The 26,026-nt window shown below is 43.5% G+C and overlaps 1 protein-coding gene across 1 annotated transcript; it reads right to left on the reverse strand.

Annotated features, from left to right (window-relative positions):
- Window positions 1-1,953: 1,953 nt before the first annotated feature.
- On the reverse strand, window positions 1,954-2,910 carry LOC133378809 (uncharacterized). Its single transcript, XM_061613429.1, has one exon. It carries the CDS (start codon window positions 2,908-2,910, stop codon window positions 1,954-1,956), a length of 957 nt encoding a protein of 318 aa, XP_061469413.1.
- Window positions 2,911-26,026: the final 23,116 nt, after the last annotated feature.

Consider the following 26,026-nt stretch of genomic DNA (forward strand, 5'->3'; position numbering starts at 1 on the left):
TAAGTCTCTTTGTGTTTAATGTGGCTTCATCCCAGGTAAGTGGGTACAGGATTGCAGCCCAGGCTTTCTTGTGAGAAAGGGGCAGAGTAGGGTCCATGGTGAGAGGGCCCCTTGTGCACAACAACATGGAAGTAAGCTCACTTGAATGCAATTGGGAGCATTTAAACACACAATAATCATGCCAGATGGGTTGAAGCCTGGAGGTATACTAAGTGGGGGTGGGGATGGAGAACAAAACATGCTCCTTTATGAAGATGCATCACTTTGGTTCCAGGAAGCAAATTTTGATCTATTTATTTTATTTATTAAATTTATATCTTGCCCTTCCTCCCAGTAGCAAACAAAAGCATCTAAAACATCATAAAAGCAGACTTTAAAATATATTAAAACAAACTATCTTTAAAAGCATATTTTTAAAGCTTTAAAAACATCTTAAAAAGCATTTCCAACAGACGCTATAAAGCAAGAATTAAGTCCCCTTGTGCAGCCATTTTATACCTCCTCCGATATTTTCTTTGCAACAACAATGTGAGGTAGGTTTTGCTGAGAGTTGATGAGTGGCACAAGGCAGAAGCACAACAGTGATGAGTTCAGGAAGTTAAAACTGAAAGTGTACATGCTTAGTCTGGCAAACTGGCTTTTGTTATAAAAAAATCAGGAGTGAAATATATATTTTTATTATTAAATGTATATCCCACCCTTCCCTCTGAAGTAAATAAAAGTAATGAAAGCATGGAAGTTTGGGGGGGTTGCCTGCTTTTGTGTGTGTGTTTATTTTTATTGCCTTGTCACCTCTTTTTTTGCCTGCGCCATGTTACATATTATGCTGTTACAGCTGCTAATTTTTCATATATATCAAGCTGTCCAAATGTTTTGTTGCTGTTGTTTTTATGACATGGAGCAGTGGAGTGGAGAGAAATGTTCACTGTGTGCTTCATAATTGTTATCCAATCTCTTGGTGTGCTTTTTTCCCCTATGGAAATAACTGCAGTGCCATGGGTAGGTGGGTGGTTAAGTTGACTGTAGCAGCAATTTCCAGGGAGGGGTGATGAGTTGCTTTCCCAGACATGGGGGGAATATGGGGGTTCTTGAGGGTGGGTTGGTGTTGCTGGCATAAACATTTAAAGGGGTTGTTGTTGTTCAAAGAGATTCAGAAAAGTAACCAAAGTGATCAAGGGTATGGAGCAAGTCCCCTAGGAGGAAAGGTTGTAGCTTTGGGGGCTTTTTAGGGTAGAGAAAAGTCAAGTAAGAGGTGACATGGGCCTCATTCACACCATACATTTATTCCATTATTATTCCACTTTAAAATGTCATGGCTTCCCCCAAAGAATCCTGGAAAGTGTAGGCTCCTGTTCTCCTCACAGAGCTACAGTTCTCAGAGGGGTTTAACAGTCAGTCCCTCTTCCCAGAGAACTCTGAGAAGTGTAACTTTATGAGAGGAATGGGTTTTCTAACAACTCTCAACACCCTTCACAGACTATACTTCCCAAGATTCTTTGGGGAAAGCCATGACTGTTTAAAGTGGAATATCAGTGGAATAAATGTATGGTGTGAATTGTTGGCAGCGGTGTATCGATTGCGTGTGCCCAGCAGTATAGAGCAAGTTGAAAGGATACCCACACACAGGCCGTTAATTGTTAAGAGTCTTTTACTGACAGGATTTCGTAAAGGAGCGGTTACAATACAGATACGAATACTTTCCTTTACTCTCCTAACACCCCCACACCTTGTAGTTTCTCTTTCAAGGCTTTATAGACTGGGTTTGCTCTGTGCCAGCTGCAGCCTCTGCTGTGAGCTGTCCTTGAGCTGCTGCACACCTTAACCCTTTACTTGTCTTTCAGTTCTGGCTTTCTGGAAAACTAGACAGATTGACTCCTCAGCAGCCTACAGTTCCCACCTTTTCCATAAAGACACAGTTAATGACATTTTATTCTTTTCGTTTCACAATTACAGTCAGTACATACCAAGCTTAATAACCATTCGGTTGTATTTCTCCTCACATATTGGTTTGGTCATGACATTTGCCAACATATTATTCGTGTTACAGTAACTTAATGTGATAAATCCTTGCTGTATGCATTCTCTTATGTGGTGGTATCTTACACTGATGTGTTTTGTGCGCTTGGTGTTCGCTTCTGACATTGCCAATCTAATGCACGTCTGATTGTCTTCATAAACCAGTATCGGCTTCTTGACTTCTATACACAGTTCCTGTGTTAGGTGTTCGAACCATTGCAGTTTGTTGCACGTGGTAGACAAACTAACGTATTCAGCTTCTGAGCTGGATATCGCAACTACCGCTTGCCTTCTGCTACACCAGTCGATTACAGACCCGTGTAGTAGTATCACAATGCCAGTGGTGGACTTACGGCTCGTTAGTTCACTCGCATGGTCTGCGTCCACATAACATTCCATGCCACCCTTTCCTTGTCCAGACATAACCAGCCCCTTCTTGCTCGTGCCCTTAAGGTATCTGAGCACTCTCTTAACGCCTTGCCAATCATGTTCTGTTGGTGTTTCTACCTTCCTGCTTAAAAAGCTGACTGCATTGCAAATGTCAGGGCATGTTACCTTCACCAAATATTGTAACTTGCCCATAATGTGTCTGTATAGATCCGGGTTCGTACATGGTATCTTGTTTGTTTCCTGTTGGAACGAAACAGTCATGGGTGTACTCACTGGTTTACATTCAGACATGCCACATATATCTAGCATCTGCTTTATTTTCTCTTCCTGTCGCAACATAAAGCTACCATCTTCGCTACGTATCGTGTCAGTTCCTAGGTAATGAGTTACAGGCTCCAAACACTTTGTATCCACGTGTTGTTTGAGGCTGTTATGGAGGCTTATCTCATCCTTCTCCTTGTGCAAAACATACAAGATATCATCCACATACACAGAACAATACATGGTTTTGGTCCCACTGTTCTTTACATACACACATGCATCTGCAATGCATCTTCTAAACCCCATAGACTTCAAAACTTCGTCTAACTTCATGTTCCAACATCTTGCACTCTGACGAAGACCGTATAAAGATTTGTGCAACTTGCAGACTAGCCCCGGTTTTGTTACAAACCCTGGAGGCTGTTCCATATATATCTCCTCCTGTAGGTCTCCATGCAAAAAAGCAGTACCTATATCGTAATGGTACACTTTCATGTTCTTCATCGCAGCTATCTTAAGCAGTAGTCTCAGAGCTTGGAAGTAACTCGTTAGAAATAACGAATTACTTGTAATTTGTTACAATTTTGCATAACGAGTGGGTAACTTCGTTACATTTTGTATGTAACAGAACGAGTGGTAATTTCATTACTTTTGAGCTGCAAATGTAACTTTTTTGCGTTACATTTGGACGTTACTGGGGGGGAAGCAGGGGAAATCATCTGCTGCTGTGATTGGTGGAATGGTGGAGGAAAGATATTTGCCTCAAACTGGGCTTCTGCGCTGTTTAGCTCTTCCCTCGTGCTCTATGGAGGCACGAGGGAGGAAGTGGAGAGTCAGACAGAGCTGGAGGGCAAGGAGGAGTAGAAGGCAGAAGCAGCAGAATGGAAGTGAAGAGCTGTGGAGGTGAGTGTATGTGTTACCCTTTCCAGCCTACTCTCCCTGCCCCCCCCTCGTCCTGCCTCCCTCAGCCTGCTTGCCCACCCCCTCTGCTCTTCCTGGCACCCCCTGCTTGTCCTTGCATCCCCTCCGCTTGTCCTTGCATCCCCTCCACTTGTCCTTGCACCCTCTTTGCATCCCCTCCGCTTGTCCTTGCACCCTCTTTGCACCCCCTCCGCTTGTCCTTGCACCTTCTCTGCACCCCCTCCGCTTGTCCTTGCACCTTCTCTGCACCCCCTCCGCTTGTCCTTGCACCCTCTTTGCATCCCCTCCGCTTGTCCTTGCACCCTCTTTGCATCCCCTCCGCTTGTCCTTGCACCCTCTTTGCATCCCCTCCGCTTGTCCTTGCACCCTCTTTGCATCTCCGCCGCTTGTCCTTGCACCCTCTTTGCATCTCCGCCGCTTGTCCTTGCACCCTCTTTGCATCCCCGCCGCTTGTCCTTGCACCCTCTTTGCATCCCCGCCGCTTGTCCTTGCACCCTCTTTGCATCCCCGCCGCTTGTCCTTGCACCCTCTTTGCATCCCCGCCGCTTGTCCTTGCACCCTCTTTGCATCCCCGCCGCTTGTCCTTGCACCCTCTTTGCATCCCCGCCGCTTGTCCTTGCACCCTCTTTGCATCCCCGCCGCTTGTCCTTGCACCCTCTTTGCATCCCCTCCGCTTGTCCTTGCACCCTCTTTGCATCTCCTCCGCTTGTCCTTGCACCCTCTTTGCATCTCCTCCGCTTGTCCTTGCACCCTCTTTGCATCTCCTCCGCTTGTCCTTGCACCCTCTTTGCATCTCCTCCGCTTGTCCTTGCACCCTCTTTGCATACCCTCCGCTTGTCCTTGCACCCCTCCAGAGAGGGTGAAAATTGGGAACTGGCAAGAGACTAGGGGGTAGGTGCAGTCTCATACTTCTGTTTGTGTGTTTTGCTTCAGTTATGTGCCTCTCATAGAGCGACTCTCACTAGGCAGCAAGAGATGACTACCCCAAGCAACTAATTTGGGGCACCATGCAACAAATTATTAGCTATTTTAATTTTTGGTTGTTGTATATTTACTGTCAGGAAGAGGTACTTGTGAGATTTTCTGCCTCAAATGCCAACATCACTTTTCAAGCTATGGTACTATGACCTTGACTTGGGGGCAGGGCACCATTTGCTCTTCTGCTTCAAGTAGCAAAATGTCTTGGGCTGCACCTGCTTGCAGTCATTTCACATACTGGACAACTAACATGGCTTTTTGGTGAAGGGCAAGAGAGAATAAGACTGTTATCTCAAAAACAGTTGTGCTTGAGGAAAAGATGGCAAACATATGTAGAACTGAACTTTTCTGCAATAATATAGACATTTGCATAGGGTATTTTTTTCTACTCATGGAATATTAAATCTTTAAGTCCTAAATCCTTTGTCATCCCCTCCCCCTTGTGCACACCCTTTACACTGTCTTTCTCCCTATGCATGTAGGTCAAAATGACAACTGGTGTAGTTTGGGAATTAACAGAACGAGAGCTGAATTACAACTCAAAAAAGAACTTCCCTGCGGAAAATATGTGGAAAAAAGGTTTGAAATTTACATTATGTTATAATCTTAAAGAAAATTTTGGTACATGACTCCCGAAAAGTTGTCAAAAATGTATAGTAATGTTTCTAATGTATGTTGGAAATGTAAACAACAAGAAGGATCTTTTTATCATATGTGGTGGTCGTGCAAACAGGCAAAATTATTTTGGGCACAGATAGGTAGGGTGATGCAAAAATTTTTAAAGATAAATATTCAGTCAAAGCCAGAATTTTTTTTATTGGGTTTTATGGACAAACAAAAGGAAAAGAAATATGGAAGAATAATATTATATATATTACGGCAGCAAGATTATTATATGCACAAAAGTGGAAAATGGAATCAATACCAACAATGGAAGAATGGCTATTGAAATTAATGGACTTAGTTGAGATGGACAAATTGACATGCCTTCTCAGAGAAAAAACGACAGATATATTTCTTAAGGAATGGAAGCCTCTTTTGGACTTTTTGTTGAAAGAAAAAAATGAAATGATGATAATGGGATTTGATGATTAATTAAGATAGACTATGGAAAAAAGTGAATTTCTTATGTTTTAGGGGACAGGTTTGATATATATTATATACTTATAGCTGATCTGTAACAAATCGGAAGTCAAGTTCTTTTTTATTTTTGTTGTATTGTTTTTGTTGTTTGATTTTGTTGTGTTTGCTTTATGAAAATTTGAATAATAAAAATCATTATATATATAAAAAAGAACTTCCCTGCTGGTGTCTGCTACTGATGTGGGGGGCATTTTGTTAGGGAGAAGTGATGAGAGGGGGTAATTTGCTGCTGAAACTTTTTATCTGCAACCCCTTCCCTGGCCACTTTTCCCTAGCTGATGGAGGTCAATAAGGAAAAATATGGGGCATTGCACTGGTAAAGTGGCAGGCATGGAAAACAGCCCCTTCCATCTATCTCCTACTTCACCTACCCAAATGCACCCCAGCAAATGCTTTGCACATTGACAGCACACATTTAGTTGGTTTTCTGGTATTTGCTGCTGAAAGTGTAGTTCCATGCTGGGTGTAGCTGGGACGTTCTGAGTTCATATCTTACCACAGCCATGAACTTGCTGGATGACCTTCTGGCCACACCCACGCCAGACATTTATGCCACTTCAAACAGTCATGACTTCCCTCAAAGACTCCCGGCAAGTGTAGTTTGTGACGGGTGCTGAGTGTTATTAGGAGACTCCTATTCTCCCGACAGAGCTCCAATGTCCAGAGTGGTTTAACAGTCAGCCCCTCTTCTCAGACAATTCTGTGGCTGGAGTTCTGTGGGGGGAATTGGCCTGTCAGGTGTGCTTTAACTTGGATTCCTGCATTGAGCAGGGGTGTGGACTTGATGACCTTAAAGGTTCCTTCTAACTCTACTATTCTATAATTTTCTGTTAGCTGAGACATCTCTCTCTCTCTCACACACTCACTCACTCACTCAGCCACTGAGCATTTCATAACAGAGCATGCTCAGTACTCATTTGGGCTGTTTTGGGAGTCATCCCCTTTCTGTTTTCTCTCTCACTTTTTTGTATTCTGCAACACTTGGGGTTCCCTCTTGCCCACTAATACTCCTTATTATGTGTGGTATGGATGGTGATACCATGGCTACATAAGCAACAACACTTCCAGCCTGAGCTTCAGAAATAGAGGGAATGACACTCTGACCAGTTTACGTGGTTAGTATTTAAATCTGATTGGAAACTGTTCAGTTTGACACAAGGTGGCTATTAAGCATGACCTAAAAGCTGCAATTCCAAGCATACTTACTTGGAAGTAATTCCCATAGCAGTAAATAGGATTTACTTCTGGGAGTATAGAATCAATCCGTAAGAGTCTCCCAGTAGACACCATACATGTAAGGACATGGCTTTTCCCCAAGAATCTTGGGGACTGTAGTTTACTCCTCACAGAGCTACAATTCCCAGCACCCGTAACAAACTACAGTTCCCAGGATTCTTTTTTGGGGTGGTGGTGGAAATGTGCTTTAAATCTGTCATGTGTATGCAACTTTGGTGAGATAATAGCTGAAGGTAATCAGCCCAAAATGATAACAAATAATCAGTAGGCATTCCCAAAAGACATTCAAACAGTGGGCAAAAAAATGTGAGAATTACAGAGGCAAACACAGAATGCAGTTAAGCAATAAAGTAATCCAAGAGAGATGAGACACCTTTGTCTCTGCTCTCTCCCTCCTGAGCCAGGAGGGCAACTCCCAAACCTGAGTGTTGTGCCTCCAAGTTAGTTAGAACTAGGTATGCCTTTCCTATCTACTATGTATTTCTATAAATAGAATAGCTTTTCTTATTTTACTAAGTCTTAAGTCTCAGTGATCTCAGTGCAGGGTAAAAGCCTGCCACTTAGGTAAACACACACATTGGCACACACACATCTCAGACTGTTGACAATCTCTGCTAATATCTATACAAATGTACATAACATGCATCACCTGAACTCACATGATCTAGAGTTACCTTAGATCTTGCAACATTTGCAAATGAGAAGCAATAGGGTTTTATATTAGTTCTGATTGTCTATTGGGCTATCATAGGGTATGTATTTTTTGCCTTTTCTATGGCAAAAACTCCAACTTCAGTGGAATTTATGTGATGTGTTCTAACCATTTGAATGTGGCTAATGAATGCTTTATTCTTTCATCAGAACTTTAGCAGTAGTACTAAAATACTAATAAAAAAGGGAAAGAGAAAAAATACTTTACATACATCATTCAGCTGTATTGTTAATTATAGATATAGATATAAAGGATAAATGGCATTTTGTCAAAAGTATTTTTGCCTACATTTTATACCTCCTCCTTGGTTTTCCAAGCTTGGCATGGAATGCTTGTCATACAGAATTAATTTGAAATGCTGCATTATCATAATCATCTTCTTCAAAATAAAAAAAATAAATGTACTGCCTTCAAGTTGATTCCGACTTATGGTGACCCTATGAATAGGGTTTTCATGGGAGGCAGTGACTGACCCAAGGTCACCCAGTGAGCTTCATGGCTATGTGGGGATTCGAACCCTTCTACTACCCCCTGTGTGTGTGTTTTTAGTTTTAATATTGTTTTAGGCTACTTAGATGTGAAGCAGCCAAGGCCAGCACCTTGTAGGCATTTTTTTAAAAAAGCAACTGAAATGTAATTGTAGTGATTACTTTTGAGAAAAAGCAAAGTAATCAGTTACTTTCAGAACAATTGCAATGGTAACTGTAATTACTACTTTTTTGGCCAAGTAATTGTAACTGTAATTTATTACTTTTTAAAAGTAATCTTCCAAGCTCTGAGTAGTCTTATAGATTCATGCTTAACGACTGGGGCAAAGACATCGTCATAGTCAGTACCATACTGCTGTGTAAACCCTTTGGGAAGTAAGCGCACTCTATATCTTTGCACATCCCCTGTGCTAGTCCTTTTTCTCTTAAATACCCACTTGCAGCCAATTGCCTTCTTTCCTGTGGGTAGATTTCCCAAGGTCCATGTACCGTTTTTGTCCATGGCATTTAGCTCCTCATGCATGGCTGCCTGCCATTTGGCCTGCTCAGCCTCAGATAACCGCCTGATGTCATTGATGCTGGAGGGGTCCTCCTGTATCACATCAATTGAGGTTAAAGCGGTAGTGAGTGCCAGAGACAAGTTTATCACTGGGCACGTCATTGGTATGCATTCTGGGCTTTTGCTGACATCCCTTTGTGTTGTCACCTTGTCTTCCACCCCTTGAACAAACCTCAAAAAACCCAGTTTGATATGATATAGTGCGTTCTTCAGATACCCTCTCAAACAGAGCTTGTCCCCTTTCCTTATCTCACATGTCCCTTGTCTAAACGTGACAATATATCCCATTGCGTTCAGTTTCGTAACAGACATGATATTATTTTCTAAGCCTGGTACATATAATACGTCAGTCATTACAGTGTTAAGTACGCTTAACTTTACAGTTCCCCTCCCCAATACCTGTCTGTGCGTGCCATCCGCAAGCACAACATCCTCTTTCATGGAAAGTGTAGTTTTGAATAATGTTTTGTCCTTTATCATACTGTGGGTAGCGCCTGAGTCTACAACCCATACAGTGCAATCTCTGTCCTCTTTTCATGAACTTGATACTCTGACTATGTGTACTTTCGAAGGCTTCCTTCCTTGTCCTTTCCACTTCGCTTCACAGTCTCTTTGTAGATGAGTATTAAAACCACAGACGTAGCAGGCCTTTAGTCCGAAAGATCGTGCTTCTGTGTCCGGAAAGTTTAGCTTTCTGCTTTCTCTTTTCTCATTTCGCTCCCTTCCTTCGGCTTCCTTTTGTCTCTCCCACTCCTGTAGCAGTTTGCCCGATACATACTCGACTGTCAGACCCTCGTCTGGCATAGCTTCCAACGAGCTTACGATCGGATCCCAGGACGAATTCAGTGATGAGAGAATGATGTACACTTGTTGCAACTGTGTGTGCACCACATTCCTTTCTTGTAGCTCCGCAAACAGTTTCTTTATCTCCAATAAATGGGCAGACATTGTCCCATCATCAGGCATCTTCATCTGATAGAGTCTGCGTGCTAAATGGATTTTACTGCTGGCTGTCTTTCTTACGTGAACCTCGTTTAATGCAGTCCATATAAGCCTCGCTGTTGGCTTATCTTGTATATGCAGCAACTGGGAATCATCTACTGCCAAGATGATAAACGCCCTTGCTCTTTCATCCATTCAAATCCATGGAGCCAGTTGCAGTTCCACCGGTGGGTCGGTCACAATCACCTGCCATAAATCTTCCTTAGCAAGGAACGCTTGCATCCTTAATCGCCAACAGGAATAGTTTCGTTCGGTGAGCCTTTCCAAAGGCATCCCGGCTGAAAGTGAGACTGCCATGCCTGCAGCCACGTCTCCTGAACACTTCTGGACACTATTCCTTCTTTCTTCCTTGGCACTGTGGACAAGCTGCGCTTTCTAAGCCTCTGGGCTTGCTGGACTTGCTGGGCTGGCTGGGCCCATAACCCTTGTTGGCAGCGGTGTATCGATTGCGTGTGCCCAGCAGTATAGAGCAAGTTGAAAGGATACCCACACACAGGCCGTTAATTGTTAAGAGTCTTTTACTGACAGGATTTCATAAAGGAGCGGTTACAATACAGATACGAATACTTTCCTTTACTCTCCTAACACCCCCACACCTTGTAGTTTCTCTTTCAAGGCTTTATAGACTGGGTTTGCTCTGTGCCAGCTGCAGCCTCTGCTGTGAGCTGTCCTTGAGCTGCTGCACACCTTAACCCTTTACTTGTCTTTCAGTTCTGGCTTTCTGGAAAACTAGACAGATAGACTCCTCAGCAGCCTACATGAATGTGGCCATGATAGAAGTGTATAAAATTATGCATGGCATGGAGAAAGTGGATCACAAAACGTTTTCCTTCCTCTCTCATCACACTAGAACTTATGGACATCCAATGAAGCTAAATGGTGGAAGTTTCAGGACAGACAAAAGAAAGTACTTCTTCAAGGTAAGTGTACACTGTCATGCACTAGTGCCATCAGCCTGGCACTCCATGCAGTCCCAAGACTCAACTTCCCAACCAGGGCAATTGATCCTGGCAAAATATCTCCCCTTGTCAGGGTTGAGTAGGCCAACAACAACCTTGCAAGATAGGTAGACTGCCACCAACCCTTAAACTGGTCAACCACTCTGAGTCAAGGGGAAACCCAGAGCACCAGACTAAATCTGCCAGCAATTCAAAAAGATGAGCCAGAAGGACACTCCTTGTCCTGGAGCCTTAAGCAAAACCAAATACACAGTACAGTAGGGCCCCACTCATATGGAGGGTTAGGTTGGAGACCCCCGCCAAAAAGCAAAAATCGCCAAAAAGTAGAACATAGCATAAAATGGAGCCCACACCCTTCTCAGACTCAGCTGGAGGGAGAGCAGCAACAGACAACCAACCCCACAGACACTGCCACCAGGAGTGAAAGAAAGGGAGCCGCTGCCACCATGAGCTCCAGAGAGAGAGCCGCCTCCGCAAGCTCTGCCTCAGTAGCCAGCGAGCTCCCAATGGCTGCAGCAGCGAGCCGCAGAGTAAGGAGCCGCCACCAAGAAAGAAGAGAGCCGCCTTTGCGAGCTCTGCTTCAGTAGCCGACAAGCTCCAACGGCCGCAGTAGTGTGCCGCGGAGGGAGGAGCCACAGTAGCGTGGCCAACGGGGGGAGATCAGAAGCAGCACCGTGTAAAGCGGGCATGAGATGGAGTCACCGCTGCAAGCTTCCAACTCGCCCCTTCAACCAGCTAAGGGGGGGCGCCACCGCTAAAGCAAAGGTGGCTGTAGCAGCCTCTGCTGACCCCAAAGATGAGGAGGGCAGGCAGGGAAACAGCTTCTGCTGTTCCCAGAGGAGGCAGTAGCAGCCTCCGCTGTCCCCAAAATTGAGGAGGACAGGCAGGGAAACAGCCGGGTAGAAGGAAAATGGGGGGGAAAACACCAACTGAAAAGAACCACCCCCAAAACAACCCAACCAAAAAACAGAAAATACTAAAAGTGAAAGAGGAGGGACGGGAAGACAAAAGAAGCTGGGTACAAAGGGACAACAGCGACAGCCCCAGTCCCAATACACTCTCTCTCACACACACACTACCTGGGGAAAACCGCCATATTAACAGAACACTGAGAAGCAGAACGACAAAAAGCGGGGCCCTACTGTAGTCTGTGGTCAGTGGCCAAGGTACCAGATTCAGAGCCAATTTTCCCCTGCAATGAACACACATTGGTAAATAAGAAGTAGCTTTATTGAATAAAACTTAAGTGCACAATTAATAGCAGCAAAATGGTTCCTTAAAACCCACACCCCAAAGAGGCCAGATAAAAATACAGAGAGTTCAGTCAACAAAACAAAACAAGCTAACTAATCTATTCTCTACTTACAGAAGAGGTAGTTGTAAAGTCCCACATGTCCTCAGAGATGCACAGCTTGGGTAATAGACGGCAGTGGAACCCACACAGACACCCACCTATAGGCAAGATGGAACCCAGGGGAACAAAGGCTAAAGATTGCACTTCTATACTTATGGGCCCTAGTAGCAGTCCAGAACTAATTAGCCAATCAGGGAGTTTTCTCATGATGTAATACTTCTTCTAGCCTTCATGCCTAACTGGTACATACTCCCCACCATTCCCAGGCCAAGCTGATCTTGGGTACCTGGCCCTTAACAGATAAGCAGGTGTTCTCACTCAGGCCTTCTAATTAGCTGCAGCTGGGAAATGAAACTGCAAAAACTCTTTACTCTCACACAGAGGCCCCATTTTAAGACAAGATGAAATCCCACAGTTGTTTGCACAAGATCCATGTTACATTCAAGCTCTGTTGACATACACCACCTCGATCTCTTTAAGAACAACAGAAGAACCTTCTGGATCAGGCCACTGGCCCGTCTAGTCCAGCATCCTGTTCTCACAATGGCCAACCAGATGCCTATGGGAAGTCCACAAGCAGGACCTAAGTGCAAGAACACTCTCCCCTCCTGCAGTTTCCAGCAACTGGTATTCAGAAGCTTACTGCTTCTGACTGTGGAGGCACAACACAGCCATCATGGCTAGTAGCCATTGATAGTCTTATCCTCCATGTATTTGTCTAATCCTCTTTAAGAGCCATCCAAGTTGGTGGCCATGATTGCCTCCTCTGGGAGTGAGTTCCTCAGTATGTGCTGCATGAAGAAGTACTTTCTTTGCCTGTCCTGAATCTTCCAACATTCAGCTTCATTAAATGTCCATGAGTTTTAGTGTTATGAGAGCCGGGGAAAACCTTTTCTCTATTCACTTTCTCCATGCCATGTATAAAATCATACTGTTCTGTCATGTCACCTCTTACTCACCTTTCTCTAAACTAACGAGCCCCAAATGCTGGAGCCTTTCCTCATAGAGGAGTTGCTCCATCCCCCTGATCATTTTGGTTGTCTTTTTCTGAGCCTTTTCCAACTCTGCAATATATTTTTGAGGTTAGGTGACCAGAACTGTACAAAGTATGTGTGTCGCAGGGGTTGTCAGCACAGCACTCACAGCCACACATGCATCTGCAGAGGCATCTGCAGGCGCCCTTTCCCTCTTCTCACTGAAATCAGGCTTAAAAGAAGCATTCCACTGTAGCCAATAGAGAAGGTAGCAGTGTGCTTGGTTAAGGGGTGTGTATGTGTGTAGTTATTCCCGATCTCTGTGTATGGATGTGAAAGTTGGACAGTGAAAAAGGTGGATAAGAGAAAAATCAACTCATTTGAAATGTGGTGCTGGAGGAGAGCTTTGCGCATACCATGGACTGTGGAAAAGACAAATAATTGGGTGTTGGAACAAATTAAACCAGAACTATCACTAGAATCTAAAATGATGAAACTGAGGTTATCATACTTTGGACACATCATGAGAAGACCTGATTCACTAGAAAAGACAATAATGCTGGGAAAAACAGAAGGGGGTAGAAAAAGAGGAAGGCCAAACAAGAGATGGATTGACTCCATAATGGAAGCCCAGACCTGAACTTACAAGATCTGAACAGGGTGGTTCATGACAGATGCTCTTGAAGGTCGCTGATTCATAGGGTCGCCATAAGTCATAATCGACTTGAAGGCACATAACAACAGCAACAACAGAATAGGCAGAATCCTCTTATGTTCTTAACTAGAGCTTTAAGAACAAATTAAACCAGAACTATCACTAAAAGCTAAAATGATGAAACTGAGGTTATCATACCTTGGACACATAGTGAGAAGACATGATTCACTGGAAAAGACAATGACGCTGGGAAAAACAGAAGGGAGTCGAAAAAGAGAAAGGCCAAACAAGAGATGGATTGATTCCATAAAGGAAGCCACAGACCTGAACTTAGAAGATCTGAACAGGGTGGTTCATGACAGATGCTGTTGGAGATCGCTGATTCATAGGGTCACCATAAGTTGTAACTGACTTGAAGGCACACAACAACAGCATGTGTGTAGTGCCCACAACATTTCACTGGCTTACAAATTGCCAGGAGCTAAAAGAGGGTGGTGATCCCTGGTGTGAGGGAAGTGCAGCACTGGGCTTGATGACATTGCTCCAGCCCCGCCTCATGTCCCTATGGCCTGGACCTGCTGTCATTGGTACTAGAAGATTGCAAGCAGTGAGCTTACTGCTGTATGCATAAAGTGTTGATGGTGGCGGTTCTTGCATGACACAGCATACGTTACTTTGGAGTTAAGTTGAGCAAGAAACTTCTCAGATGCATTAGATCAGGTTAAGAGTCTTTATTAAGACATTAGGGCCAACAGGCTTAAGAGTAAATACATGTAGAGTTTCTTCAGTCACCCCCCCTTCTGGTACATCTCTCTCCAAAGGTAAACACAGAAGACAACCTCTCAGTTCAGAGGCAATATACAGAAGACACAACTTACAGACTCTGTTAGAACTTTCCCAGTTGCTATCTCACGTTACCATGACAACCGCTGGCCTTGGATGTCTGCTCTCTCTCAGGCCAGGAGATAACAGTTACTTCTCCAAACTTGCAGGCTTTATGGAAAACAACTAGAGACAGTAATGCCTATGGGTCAACAGCCCAACATATTCCCCTTTTTCCATCAAGACTGCAAAACTTTCCATTGCATCTATAACTTTTCCATTTCAGCAATACATTTCTACAATACAGTAAATCTTTCAGGCGGTTTCTCTATGTTTGATCTTGTAGAATGTCTTAAAGGCACTAGGGCTTCTGCTCTCTCTGCCCCCCCATTTGTGCTTGTGCTTGTGTGTCACTTGACCCTGTGAGAATGACTGTTTGCCTTTGATCACAAGGCTTCTCTGCAACTTTAATGCTTCTGCTCAGGATTAATTGCTGTGTTTCTGGACACCAAACTCTGAAATATGCATTCTCTTGTGCTCTAGGTGCACGTTTGCCACGTCTCTTACCCTGTGGCTTGTAAACTCAGCTGCGATGCACTCTTTCAGGCATCAGCCTGACTGCATTAATGAATACTGTGGCTGTGAGCTTTTAACAGCTGTCTTCTTACAGCTCTGACCATCATTCTCTTTCTGCCTCATTAAACTTAAGGCATCAGCACACTTTACACCCATGGTCATTTTAAACTGCCCTCGTGTCATGAAACCCTGACAGACAACTTTGCCTCTTCTTTGCACAAAACTCTGTCAAACAAGACTGAAAATTGACAACTCACCAGTTTTCTTACTGACAATATGTTATGAGCCAATTCTGGTACAAACAAACAATCTGACAGTATTCCAAGTTTATCAAATCTCACCAGTCCTCGAGCCTCCACATTCTTCTGCGATCCATCCGCAAGTAAAACAAAGTCCTGCACATCTTCTGAAGTGTAAAACAAACTCCTGTCTGTGATTAATATATGGCTCGCACCGCTGTCAAGAATCCAGTTAACAGGTCCTAAATCTTGAGACTTCTGTTTACAAACAAAGTTCACACTTCCCTGTTTCCAGCCTCCGTCCCTGGAGTTTCGCTTGACTGCACAGTCTCTCTGGAGATGCCCACGAGCTCCGCAAACATAACAAGCCTTTAGCCGCTGCTGCTTCTGCTTGCTTCCGACTGCCTCCTTCGGCAAGGCACTTTTTGCCTCTTTGCTTTTGACAGCTTCCATCAGCTCGGCTCTCTGCGCCTTCTGCCTCCGCTGCCATTCCTGGGACAAATCCTGCAACGCGTCCCACATCTGTTTAGCCGACGGCTCATCTCTCACACACATCAGTTGAGAATCTGATAGAGCCAAGATTATAAACGCCTGCGCCCTCTGGTCTCGACGCTTCCAGGCCTCGGTCGGTACCGCCGGGGGGTTTCCATCAATAGCTTCCCATAAATCCTCCTTTACTAGGAAAGCACGCATCCTTGGCTTCCAACTGCCATAATTCTTTTCATTAAGTCGTTCCATCGGCAAGCCTCCAGACATGTTTACAGCAATTCTGCTCACCTCTGTCTGGCACAATCAATCAAGCTGCCCTCTCTGGAACTCCGTCTGCCGTTCAGACCAGCAACTTACTCTTGTGTAACGTGCTGTGGATCTGGGCCCATAACCCTGTTGATGGTGGCGGTTCTTGCGTGACACAGCATACGTTACTTTGGAGTTAAGTTGAGCAAGAAACTTCTCAGATGCATTAGATCAGGTTAAGAGTCTTTATTAAGACATTAGGGCCAACAGGCTTAAGAGTAAATACATGTAGAGTTTCTTCAGTCACCCCCCCTTCTGGTACATCTCTCTCCAAAGGTAAACACAGAAGACAACCTCTCAGTTCAGAGGCAATATACAGAAGACACAACTTACAGACTCTGTTAGAACTTTCCCAGTTGCTATCTCACGTTACCATGACAACCGCTGGCCTTGGATGTCTGCTCTCTCTCAGGCCAGGAGATAAGTTACTTCTCCAAACTTGCAGGCTTTATGGAAAACAACTAGAGACAGTAATGCCTATGGGTCAACAGCCCAACATAAAGTTCCCTGTGGGATTTAGAACCCTCATCACACAGGGCTCTAGAAGCCAGAAGGCTTCTGTGCAAGCAGCCTACTCGTATAGAACAGGGTCTCTGCTTCAGACTTTCTAGCATCAGTGTGTGGAAAGCACCAAGACTGGGCAATGGGGATGTGGGAATAGGACACTAAGCACTGTTTTACATTTCCTCTCACATCATGGAGGCATAACAGCTAAATATGGCTACAAATCTGCATTATTCCCTCCTTCAGAGTTGTACTGTTAGTGTGAACAGTACAGTAGGGCCCCACTTTACGGCGTTCCACATTACGGCATTCCGCTGATGCGGCGGCTTTCAAGCAGGGGAAGTTCCCTGTTTTAAAGCCAATTTTGCCACGTTTTCGCATCATTTTTTGTGACATGGCCCATTATAGTCTATGGGGCCCCGCTTTACGGCGATTTCCGCTGTACGGCGGGGGCCTGGTCCCTAACCCGCCGTTATTAGCGGGGCCCTACTGTACTGAATTTTCCATTAATTCACTTATTTGCTATCGTTGCAGATCGGATTTTATGTAGTGATTTTCTGCAGCTATTTTCGGAAACAGATTTTTAAAAAACTATTGATACTAATATCAATATTTTTTATCAACATTTCCTTTAAAATATTGATATTTCCTTGAAAATTGAATATTAAAATCAATATTTTTCCACGAGGGTAAAAAAAGGATTGGTAAAAGCAGTGGTTTGTGGACAAAGAACAAACTCGAATTGATATCATCCTGTTAAGTTAAATGCCTGATTTGACTATGGTGATGCATGCCTTAGTTACATCCCGTTTAGACTACTGTAACGTGCTCTACGTGGGGCTGCCTTTGAAGACTGTTCGGAAACTTAAACTGGTACAAAGAGCTGCAGCCAGAGTATTAACAGGGGCTGGTTACAGGGACCATACAACTCCCTTGTTACAACAGCTCCACTGGCTGCCAGTTTGTTTCCAGTCACAATTCAGAGTGCTGGTTTTGACCTTTAAAGCCCTATACGGCCCAGGTCCAGGCTATCTATCAGACCGTATCTCCCTATATGAGCCTGCCCGGGCCCTGAGATCTTCAGGAGAGGCCCTTCTCTCAGTCTCAACACCCTCGCAAGTGCGATTGGTGGGGATGTGAGATAGGGCCTTCTCGGTAATTGCTCCTAGGTTCTGCAACTCCCTTCCTAGGGAGGCACAAATGGCCCCCTCCTTGCCATCCTTCCGTCAGCAAGTAAAGACTTTTTTATTCCAACAGGCTTTTGGGATAAAAGGTGTTTAGGATTGAGCTTTACAAGGCTTGTTTTATTGTTTTATATTATTATCTGTATTATTTTAAATTGTTTTTAGATTTTTAAGTGCCTTTTACAGTTTTAAGGTTGTGCATAGTTTAATTTTATTTTAATTGTATGTTTTTCTATGTTTTTAACTACATGTAGTTTTATTTGTAAGCCGCCCTGAGTTCCAGTTTGGAAAAAGGGCAGGGTAAAAATAAAGTTTCAATTCAATTCAATTAAGTTGACTGAATGCTTTTCAACCAGCACTGGCCAATGGATCCCATTCCTAGGAGCAGTAAAATGAGTATGTCAATCAGAGACAACAACATCTGAAACTTGACTTGTTCTGCTGAAGAGTCAAAAGTGGTGGGGGCGTGGGGCAGCCTGCCAGTTTACTTGAACCAAAAAGGAAAGAAACCCAACCTAAACAAGCCTGGAAGGATTCAATTGGGCTAGATGATCTATCTATTCAAACATTACATGTAATTTTATTCTGTTTGAAATTGCTATCAACCATAATTAAAAACTTCCATATGTATCAGTACAATACGATTCCTTGTGCTAGGTCTTTCTAATAAATATAAATTTAATATACATAAAATGACTAGCATTCATAAAACCGTGTATATAACAATCATGTATAACAATAAAATGTCTTTGTGCTGAAATATCCCAAATGCGTTCCAACCTATACAGATCTTCTTCAGTAGGAACTGTAAACTTTTATCAGCTAAATGCTGTTGTGCAGCCTTGCCAGTTTGACATGGGCTGCTTATTTCTCCTTTCTTCATTCCTGCTCCTGATGCTTGTGATATGACTCCAACAGCACAATAAAGGAGTCTCAACCATTTATATTGCTGTCAGAAGAAGTTTGAGGATTATTCATCTGCCCGTTTTTAACAATGTGGTTATATCATAAAGCCCCAATGAGAGCTAGTGAATGCTTTGACCTGCATTTAAGTTGTCACTCAGTAGCTCCTGAATCAACTCATAGTTTAAATGTTTTCCAGGATACAATGAATCTCAATCTCAGTGTGGGTGCAATTGCAAGACCGGTCCCACCATTAAGCCACAAAAATCAATACACAGCTGTAGCTCAGTAGCATAGCATAATGTTTGCATGCAGAAGTTTCCAGGTGTTAGCAAAGTCATTTAAGTAATGTAGACAAAGTCCAGAGAGAAAATATCCTGATAACACTTTACTAGGTAAACTGAACAAAGCCAGTGTATAATTTGAGGAGAAAATTGTCTTTCTTAGTTAAGGCCTTGTTCAGAACAGGGAGATGTACAAACATTCAAGAAAAAAACATTCCCAGATCTACACAGCCAATCAGAGCATATGGTTCTTCAACATAGATCATGCCACTCTGCCTGGTTGCTAGGCAACAACTCCCCCCTCGTGGTTGACTTACTGATATCAGAATTAACCCTTAATTCACAAACTGATCTCTGCTGTTGTACTTTCAATACCAGGTCTAATCCCTGGATCTCTAGGTAGGGCTGGGGAAGATGCCTCTCTAATTCCTGGAGAGATGCTGCCAGTGCTGAGTTCGATGGACCCATGGTCAGATACAGTATAAACCAGTTTCCTAAGTTGCTACTTTCACCATGTAGAAATGATTTTCTTAACTGGTAAATCTCTGAATTAAATGAGTTTCAAAGCTGAGGTATAACAACAGTGAGACATCATGTTTTAGGCATATATTTCTGTCATAAATTAGACCCATTTGACTGAATGGAGATGGCCTGGCTGCAATGTGTTGGTGGATCACTACTACAGTACTACTGCAGAGCAAGACATTTGCAGCACTGCGTACCTATATTTATACAAACAGGACTCAGATACTTTAAGTTTCTACAGATTTTACGTTATTGTGTAATTTTTTAAAATTAATAATTACCCTGGAAAACATTAAAGTTTGTGTTGGATCAGTGAATTGGTAACCATAGGAAGCAGCAGGAAGCAGACCTGCTGGTCCCACAAATGGTAAATCAAGCCCAGCTTTTGTTCTCTTCCTTGAGCACAATATTTTTTGTTCCTCCACACACTGGAATTTCAGTTTAGGTTAACCCTGTAATTAATATTTATTAAAGGCCCGAGTTTCTGAGATTACAAAATTAGCCAGTGCTATTGCTCTGCACCAAAATATAGCAATCTCACACTGTGATTCTTCTTACTCACATGTAAGTATCGCTGAAATCAAAGGGATTCACTTCCAGTGTTTCAGATTGAGATACTAATGAATGAATCACAAAAGATAAAAGACAGAACACTGTTTCAAATTGTAAATTATTTCGATTGCTTCTTATTTTAACACATAATGTTGCTACACTTTACTCCATGGGGCCTGCTGATCATTAAAAACGCTCCCTTTGAACATGGATGTTTGCAATCCAATGATACAGAAAATGTTCACTGGACATAAATGATTGGCTGAAGTCAAGTTGAAAGCTGGCATACACAAGATTTTCAAGTGGCCACCGCATGCCACGATGAGCAGGTTTGCTGCATTTGCAAAGGCAGTATTTGTGAATGAGATTAGGGATTGTGCCATGGGCATCCTTGCTATAGCAATCACATGCTGTTCTTTTAAAAGAAACCCCATAATGCCATATTCCCAGAGGGTAGTCATGCTAGTCTGTTGCAGCAAAATCAAAGTCTTATGGCACCTTGAAGACTAACATTTTCTTACGGCATAAACTTTTATGGATTAAAGGTTTTCTCAATAAAATGGAACAAAGTATAGCAATGATCGAAGGTGAAATAATCTTATTCTTATGGATTAGAATCCATCTGATCAGATCCAATAATTACATAATCAGTACAGGAATAATGTGTGTGTGAAATGCATCTAACTTTACTTACCACTGTTTTGAACATTTATTTAGTACTAACAGTGTGCTGGATGCTATGCAGTACAAAGAAGTAGTGTCATCCTTGCCCAGAGGGTTTATCATTTGTACAAATGCTTAGGAAAAGGTTGAGGTTTATTAAGGCACTTATTGCTTGTTAAGCAATTGGTTGGCTCCCTTGTGACATTATTTATTACCTCATTAATTTATCAGTAACAAGGATAAAGAAATGCATTCATGTTTGTTCCATCCTGCACCACATTAAACTTTCATCATTTGCCAGGCACTTCCCTAGCATGCACTTGGGTTTCTAAATGCAGTATCAACCAGTAGGGAAATTGAGAGCCTGGCAATCTCCATTTACATGCATATTTCCCTTTCTCTATGCAAATCATTGGTAAGAAGATTGATACATTTACATAATGTGAAGGCTGCTTTGACTACCAAGATTTTAAAAAGCAAACACCCACATTTATTCCATTGTTTGAGAAGCTTCATTAGTGTAAAGTTATCTTTGATGTTCTTCCATGCTAGGGAATCTCATTTTAAAGTGGCATGGGCATAAACCTCAGGGAGGTCGAGACAGAAATGATGGTAGGATGAAAGCCACATCTGGACCTAGTATGCAAATCAAATGTTTACAGAATACTTCAGTGCTGTGCTTTGGTGACTAATTAGCTGTACTTTTGTCCTTTGGTTCTAGCAGATGAACTGGAACATCTTGGTGTCTCCGTTCATTATTATCAGAATGATGAAAAGCAGCCTTTGGATTTATGCCCAGAAGCAATGTGCACCTGTTCCTTCCTTGGATTCATGTTCTGCCTGCTTTAAAGTCTGTTCCATTTTAGGTTTGAATTCGTTGTTAATCAGATATTATCAGCACTCAACAGGTATTTCAACCAAGAGTGAAAACATACAAATGAGAAAGGAAAAGAGATAATTGGCTGATCTGGAGTGGCACCAGGGCTGTATTTCTAAAGACCTAAATTGGTTTCAAGATCCTCCGTGGTGCAGAGTGGTAAGCGGCGGTAACGCAGCCGAAGCTCTGCTCACGGCCGGAGTTCGATTCCAACGGAAGGAAGAAGTCGAATCTCCAGTAAAAGAGGTCAAGGTCCACTCAGCCTTCCATCCATCCGTGGTCGGTAAAATAAGTACCCGGCCTATGCTGGGGGGGTAAAGAAAGGCCGGGGAAGGAACTGACAATCCCACCCCATATATACGGTCTGCCTAGTAAACGTCGCAAGACGTCACCCTAAGAGTCGGAAACGACTTGCACTATAAGTGCGGGGACACCTTTACCTTTACTTTAAATTGGTTTCAGCTTAGGATAACAATTTCTCAGGGGTTCCCTGCTGTGATGTCCATGAATCTGGCTCCTTGCCTCCCCCCCAAACTGTGTGTATCCACCATTTGAAAGACAAACCCTGAGGCAGGGAGTGAAAACTCCTTGGTGGATGGTATTTGGATAAAAGAAAGCAAATTTGGGGTGGAAGAATTCTTCTGTTGCTACCTGTCCACCCTAAATTCCTGGAATGGATTTTTATTTGTAAAAATGGTGCCTGGGCTCAGTGACACTTGTTTGAATGTGTGTAGTTCTTAAGGGCTAGAGACTTAATATTCAAGTGTATACAGGCTGAACATTGGTGGAGGTAGATGGTTTAAGCCAGTCTTTGCCAACTTAGTGCCTTCCGGATGTTTTGGGATACAACTTCCATCAGCCCCAGCCAGCATGGCTAGGAGTTGTGGCCCCAAACATCTGGGTACCATGTCAGCAAAGGTTGGCTTGAAAATGGAAATGGACTGCCTGCAAGTCAATCCCAACTTATGGCTACCCTACGAATAGGGTTTTCTTGGTAAGTGGTATTCAGAGGAGGTTTACCATTGCCTCCCTCTGAGGCTAGTCCTCCCCAGCTGGCTAGGGCCTTGCCACAGCTGCACAAGCCAGCCCCTTCCTTGTCTGTAACTGCCAGCTGGAGTCAACTGGGCTCCTTGGGATTATGCAGCTTGCCCACGGCTGCACAGGTGGCAGGGCATGTAACCCCTGAGCCACTCACTGAAGGGGTGATCTTTAGCTGGCCCTTTACACCCAGGAGGCATGAGCGGGGATTTGAACTCACAGACTTTGGACTCCTAGCCAGGCTCTAAACACTGCAAAATCTAACCAACTGCCCCACGTCAGATCTGCACAGAGGAAACCCTCCCTAAGGTGCTTCTCAAATCTAGCCCCCTCTTTGCTCTCTGCCTGCAACCCAATAAAATAAAATCTACAGCTTCTCTTCTTGTATTCCTTTTCACAAAATGTGCAGATGGTGTGGTTGCTTAATCCCATAGAAACCTGAAGGAGAGATACCTGTTGTGCCCTAAGGAGATTGATTAGGAGATGGCCGTTTGTGTCCTTGACATAAGCAGCAGATTAATCAATAATAATTTCAGGAATCAAAATCCAATAACTGGTTAGATAAATTAGTGGACTCGTGTGAATGCATTGTAGGGTATACCATATGGCACAAATGTGGGGGATGGTTCCCATGTAGCAAGGGCACACCTGTTGTGCAAGCGCTGAGACAGAGGAACAGATGGATAGTTTACTGTTCTGATGAAAGTTGGAAAAATGGATGTGTGATGTCCCTCATGCTGAGAGGTGTGAAAAATAGTGATTTACATCCTGCATGCATTTAGTTAATTTAAAATAATTTCTATCCCACTCTTCCTGCCCAAGCAGCTCAGGGTGGCAGACGGTGGAGCAGTAAAAACAATAGAAAACACAAACAAGCTATAAAACAGTAAAACCATGATCTTTCTCCTTCCTGATGTGCAATTAAGAGCAGATCCTCACGACTGTTATATTACCAGTGAAATGGCCGAGTGAGAAGTGCAGGATCCCTTTGTGAGTCATGCCACACCTCCCACTGCCACCCCTTTTAAGTGTTCGGTATTATAAAAAATACACACAGAAATAGGAACTAATTTGGTTGGTCCTATTTCTTAGCAGAGTTGTAAAAATACAAGCAGCAGAATGAGAATATAAACCAGCCCCACCTTTCTCAATATAAATAACAACAGACACAATCCTTTAGGTAAAAGAAAAGAATGTTTACTCACAAATTCTGCGTATGTTCAGAAACATAGGTTCTAGCTTAGATGAAAGAAAAATAGTCTCAGTCCGTCTTAGTCTTTGGTATGGATGCTCTCAGAGAGAGCATCTGTGCCATGCGGCCTGTCTCAATGGTGGATAGATCAGCAATGGAGAATATTCAAAATTCCCCCAGGACAAAGGAGGAGGAAGTCAGGTAAGTAACCCCACCCATTAGGAAGTTACATCATGGTAAACAGGTACATGGGACATTCCCCAAATATTCCTTAAAGTGACCATGCAATATTTGTTTACTCCAACATTAACGTTGTACCACTGACACTATTGGACACTGCATAATTGACTTGGAAAGCTACAGCAATAAAGAAAAAAAACCCCATGATGTTGTATGGAAGCTTCTCCCTCTCAGCTCAGTCCTCACGGATGGATCCCTTCCCATTTGATCGACCAGCACACATAGATTAACCAACCCCCTTGCACACTCCCTTAGCCCCAAAGTTACCCATTGGCCTTCCACAAGATAATCTTCTCTCCCCCCTGCCCCGAAACAACACTCCCCAGTCAAGTACTGCGGCCTGCAAGTCCTTCACAACCTGCATTTTTGTAATTTCATATAGACAGCAAATAGGAGTTTTGCCAAGTCTCTGACAAGCCACCCTGCATGGCGGACAGGCTTTTTGCTCCCAGACTTCATAGACCAGTCGGCCGGCCTTTGTCAGATGAGACGACTACAGGTCACTTTTCCTTCTCTTTTTTTTGGAGACAACCATTTCTCAGTATATTAAAGACAGAAGTTAAGCAAGTCTAGGGAGACAGAGAGGAAGCCAGGAAACGGCCTTCCACTGAGTCCATCTTGCTCAGTATAGCCTACACTGACTGGCTGCAGCAGTCCTGGGTTTCAGGCACGAGTCGCTCCCAGCCCTACCTGGAGATGCCAGGAATTCAGCCTGGGATCTTCTGCATGGAAAACAGCTGCTCTGCCACTGAGCTATGGCCCTTCCCCATTTAAAGCCTGTTTTCATCAAGGAATTTTTACAAAGCATATTGTGGTTTTCGAAGCTCATTTGTTAAAAGACCCTTCCACGCCTTCTCCACCCCAAGGTTACGTACCTAGAATAATAAAATGACCTGAACTCACATGAATTCTTTAACTATCATTCTTCTTATCTCTTATCCTGTCATACAATCCAGCCAAAGAAGGAAATTAACAACCTATTTTATCAAGATAAATCTGCTATAGTATCATGCAACCCAACATTTGCATGCTTACTCACAGGCAAGCCCCACTGTGCTCAATGAAGCTTACTCCTGAGTAAACCAAGTAAGCTTTAACACGTTGGTGTTGCTGCCTTCCTACCTGAGAAAATGGCTTCCTCATTCGCTCCTCCCACAGGAGCAGCATCCATTCCCAACTGGGAGCAGATTAAGGCTGCAATCCAATACATGTCTGCTCAGAAGTAAACTCCATTGGGTTCAATGGAACTTACTCCCAGGTAAGTGTATATTGGATTGCAGCCTAAGTTTGTTAACAAGAGGAGAGAGAGAGAGAGAGAGAGAGAGAATTTTGTTTGGGCAGAGTTTGACAGAGAAGGGAAGACATCGCTTTGACTAATCTGTTGCTCATATAACAAATCGAGGCAAGAAGCACCCATTTTCCTTCTGTATTTGCAAGTTATAATGCTTTGCATCAGGAATACTTTCAGATGCATGGGGGGGGGGAAGGAACTGGAGGGTGGAGAAGGCGGGATGATCTCACAAACTTCTAAAGCCTCTTTTAGGAGGGGGGGTACAATTCTGCATCCCTTTGCAACTAAGGTGCCCCTCCTCATCTTCTGAAACCTGAACTGATCTATCACCTCTGGGAGGGGGTAAAAAAGAACTCAAGAAGCAAGCACAACATCCAATTCCTTCCTAGGCTGGTTGATTTGAAGTCAAAATAGTCATTCCGGGGGTGGCAACCGCCTTCCACCCTCCTTGTATAAACTCTTTCTCTCACCCTCTATCATCCTCACCACCGTTCTCCCATGTAAACTTCTCTCATGTGCAGAATCCCTTCACGCCACCTCCCTCACATACACACACACACACACAGTTCCGCTACAGATCTGCCACCCCCTTCCCACTACCATGGGGAAGGAGGAGGCAAGAGCCCCCCCCATATACATACAGGGGAGGCTGCAATAATATGCCCAGGGAGGAGGAAAAGGAAGAGCCACACT

The sequence above is a fragment of the Rhineura floridana genome, chromosome 3 (assembly GCF_030035675.1).
Source record: "Rhineura floridana isolate rRhiFlo1 chromosome 3, rRhiFlo1.hap2, whole genome shotgun sequence".
NCBI classification, from domain to species: domain Eukaryota; kingdom Metazoa; phylum Chordata; class Lepidosauria; order Squamata; family Rhineuridae; genus Rhineura; species Rhineura floridana.

Excerpts from the sequence above, each read along its gene's own strand:
- LOC133378809 (XM_061613429.1), bottom strand. The coding sequence starts at position 2,910 with ATGTATTGTTCTGTGTATGTGGATGATATCTTGTATGTTTTGCACAAG.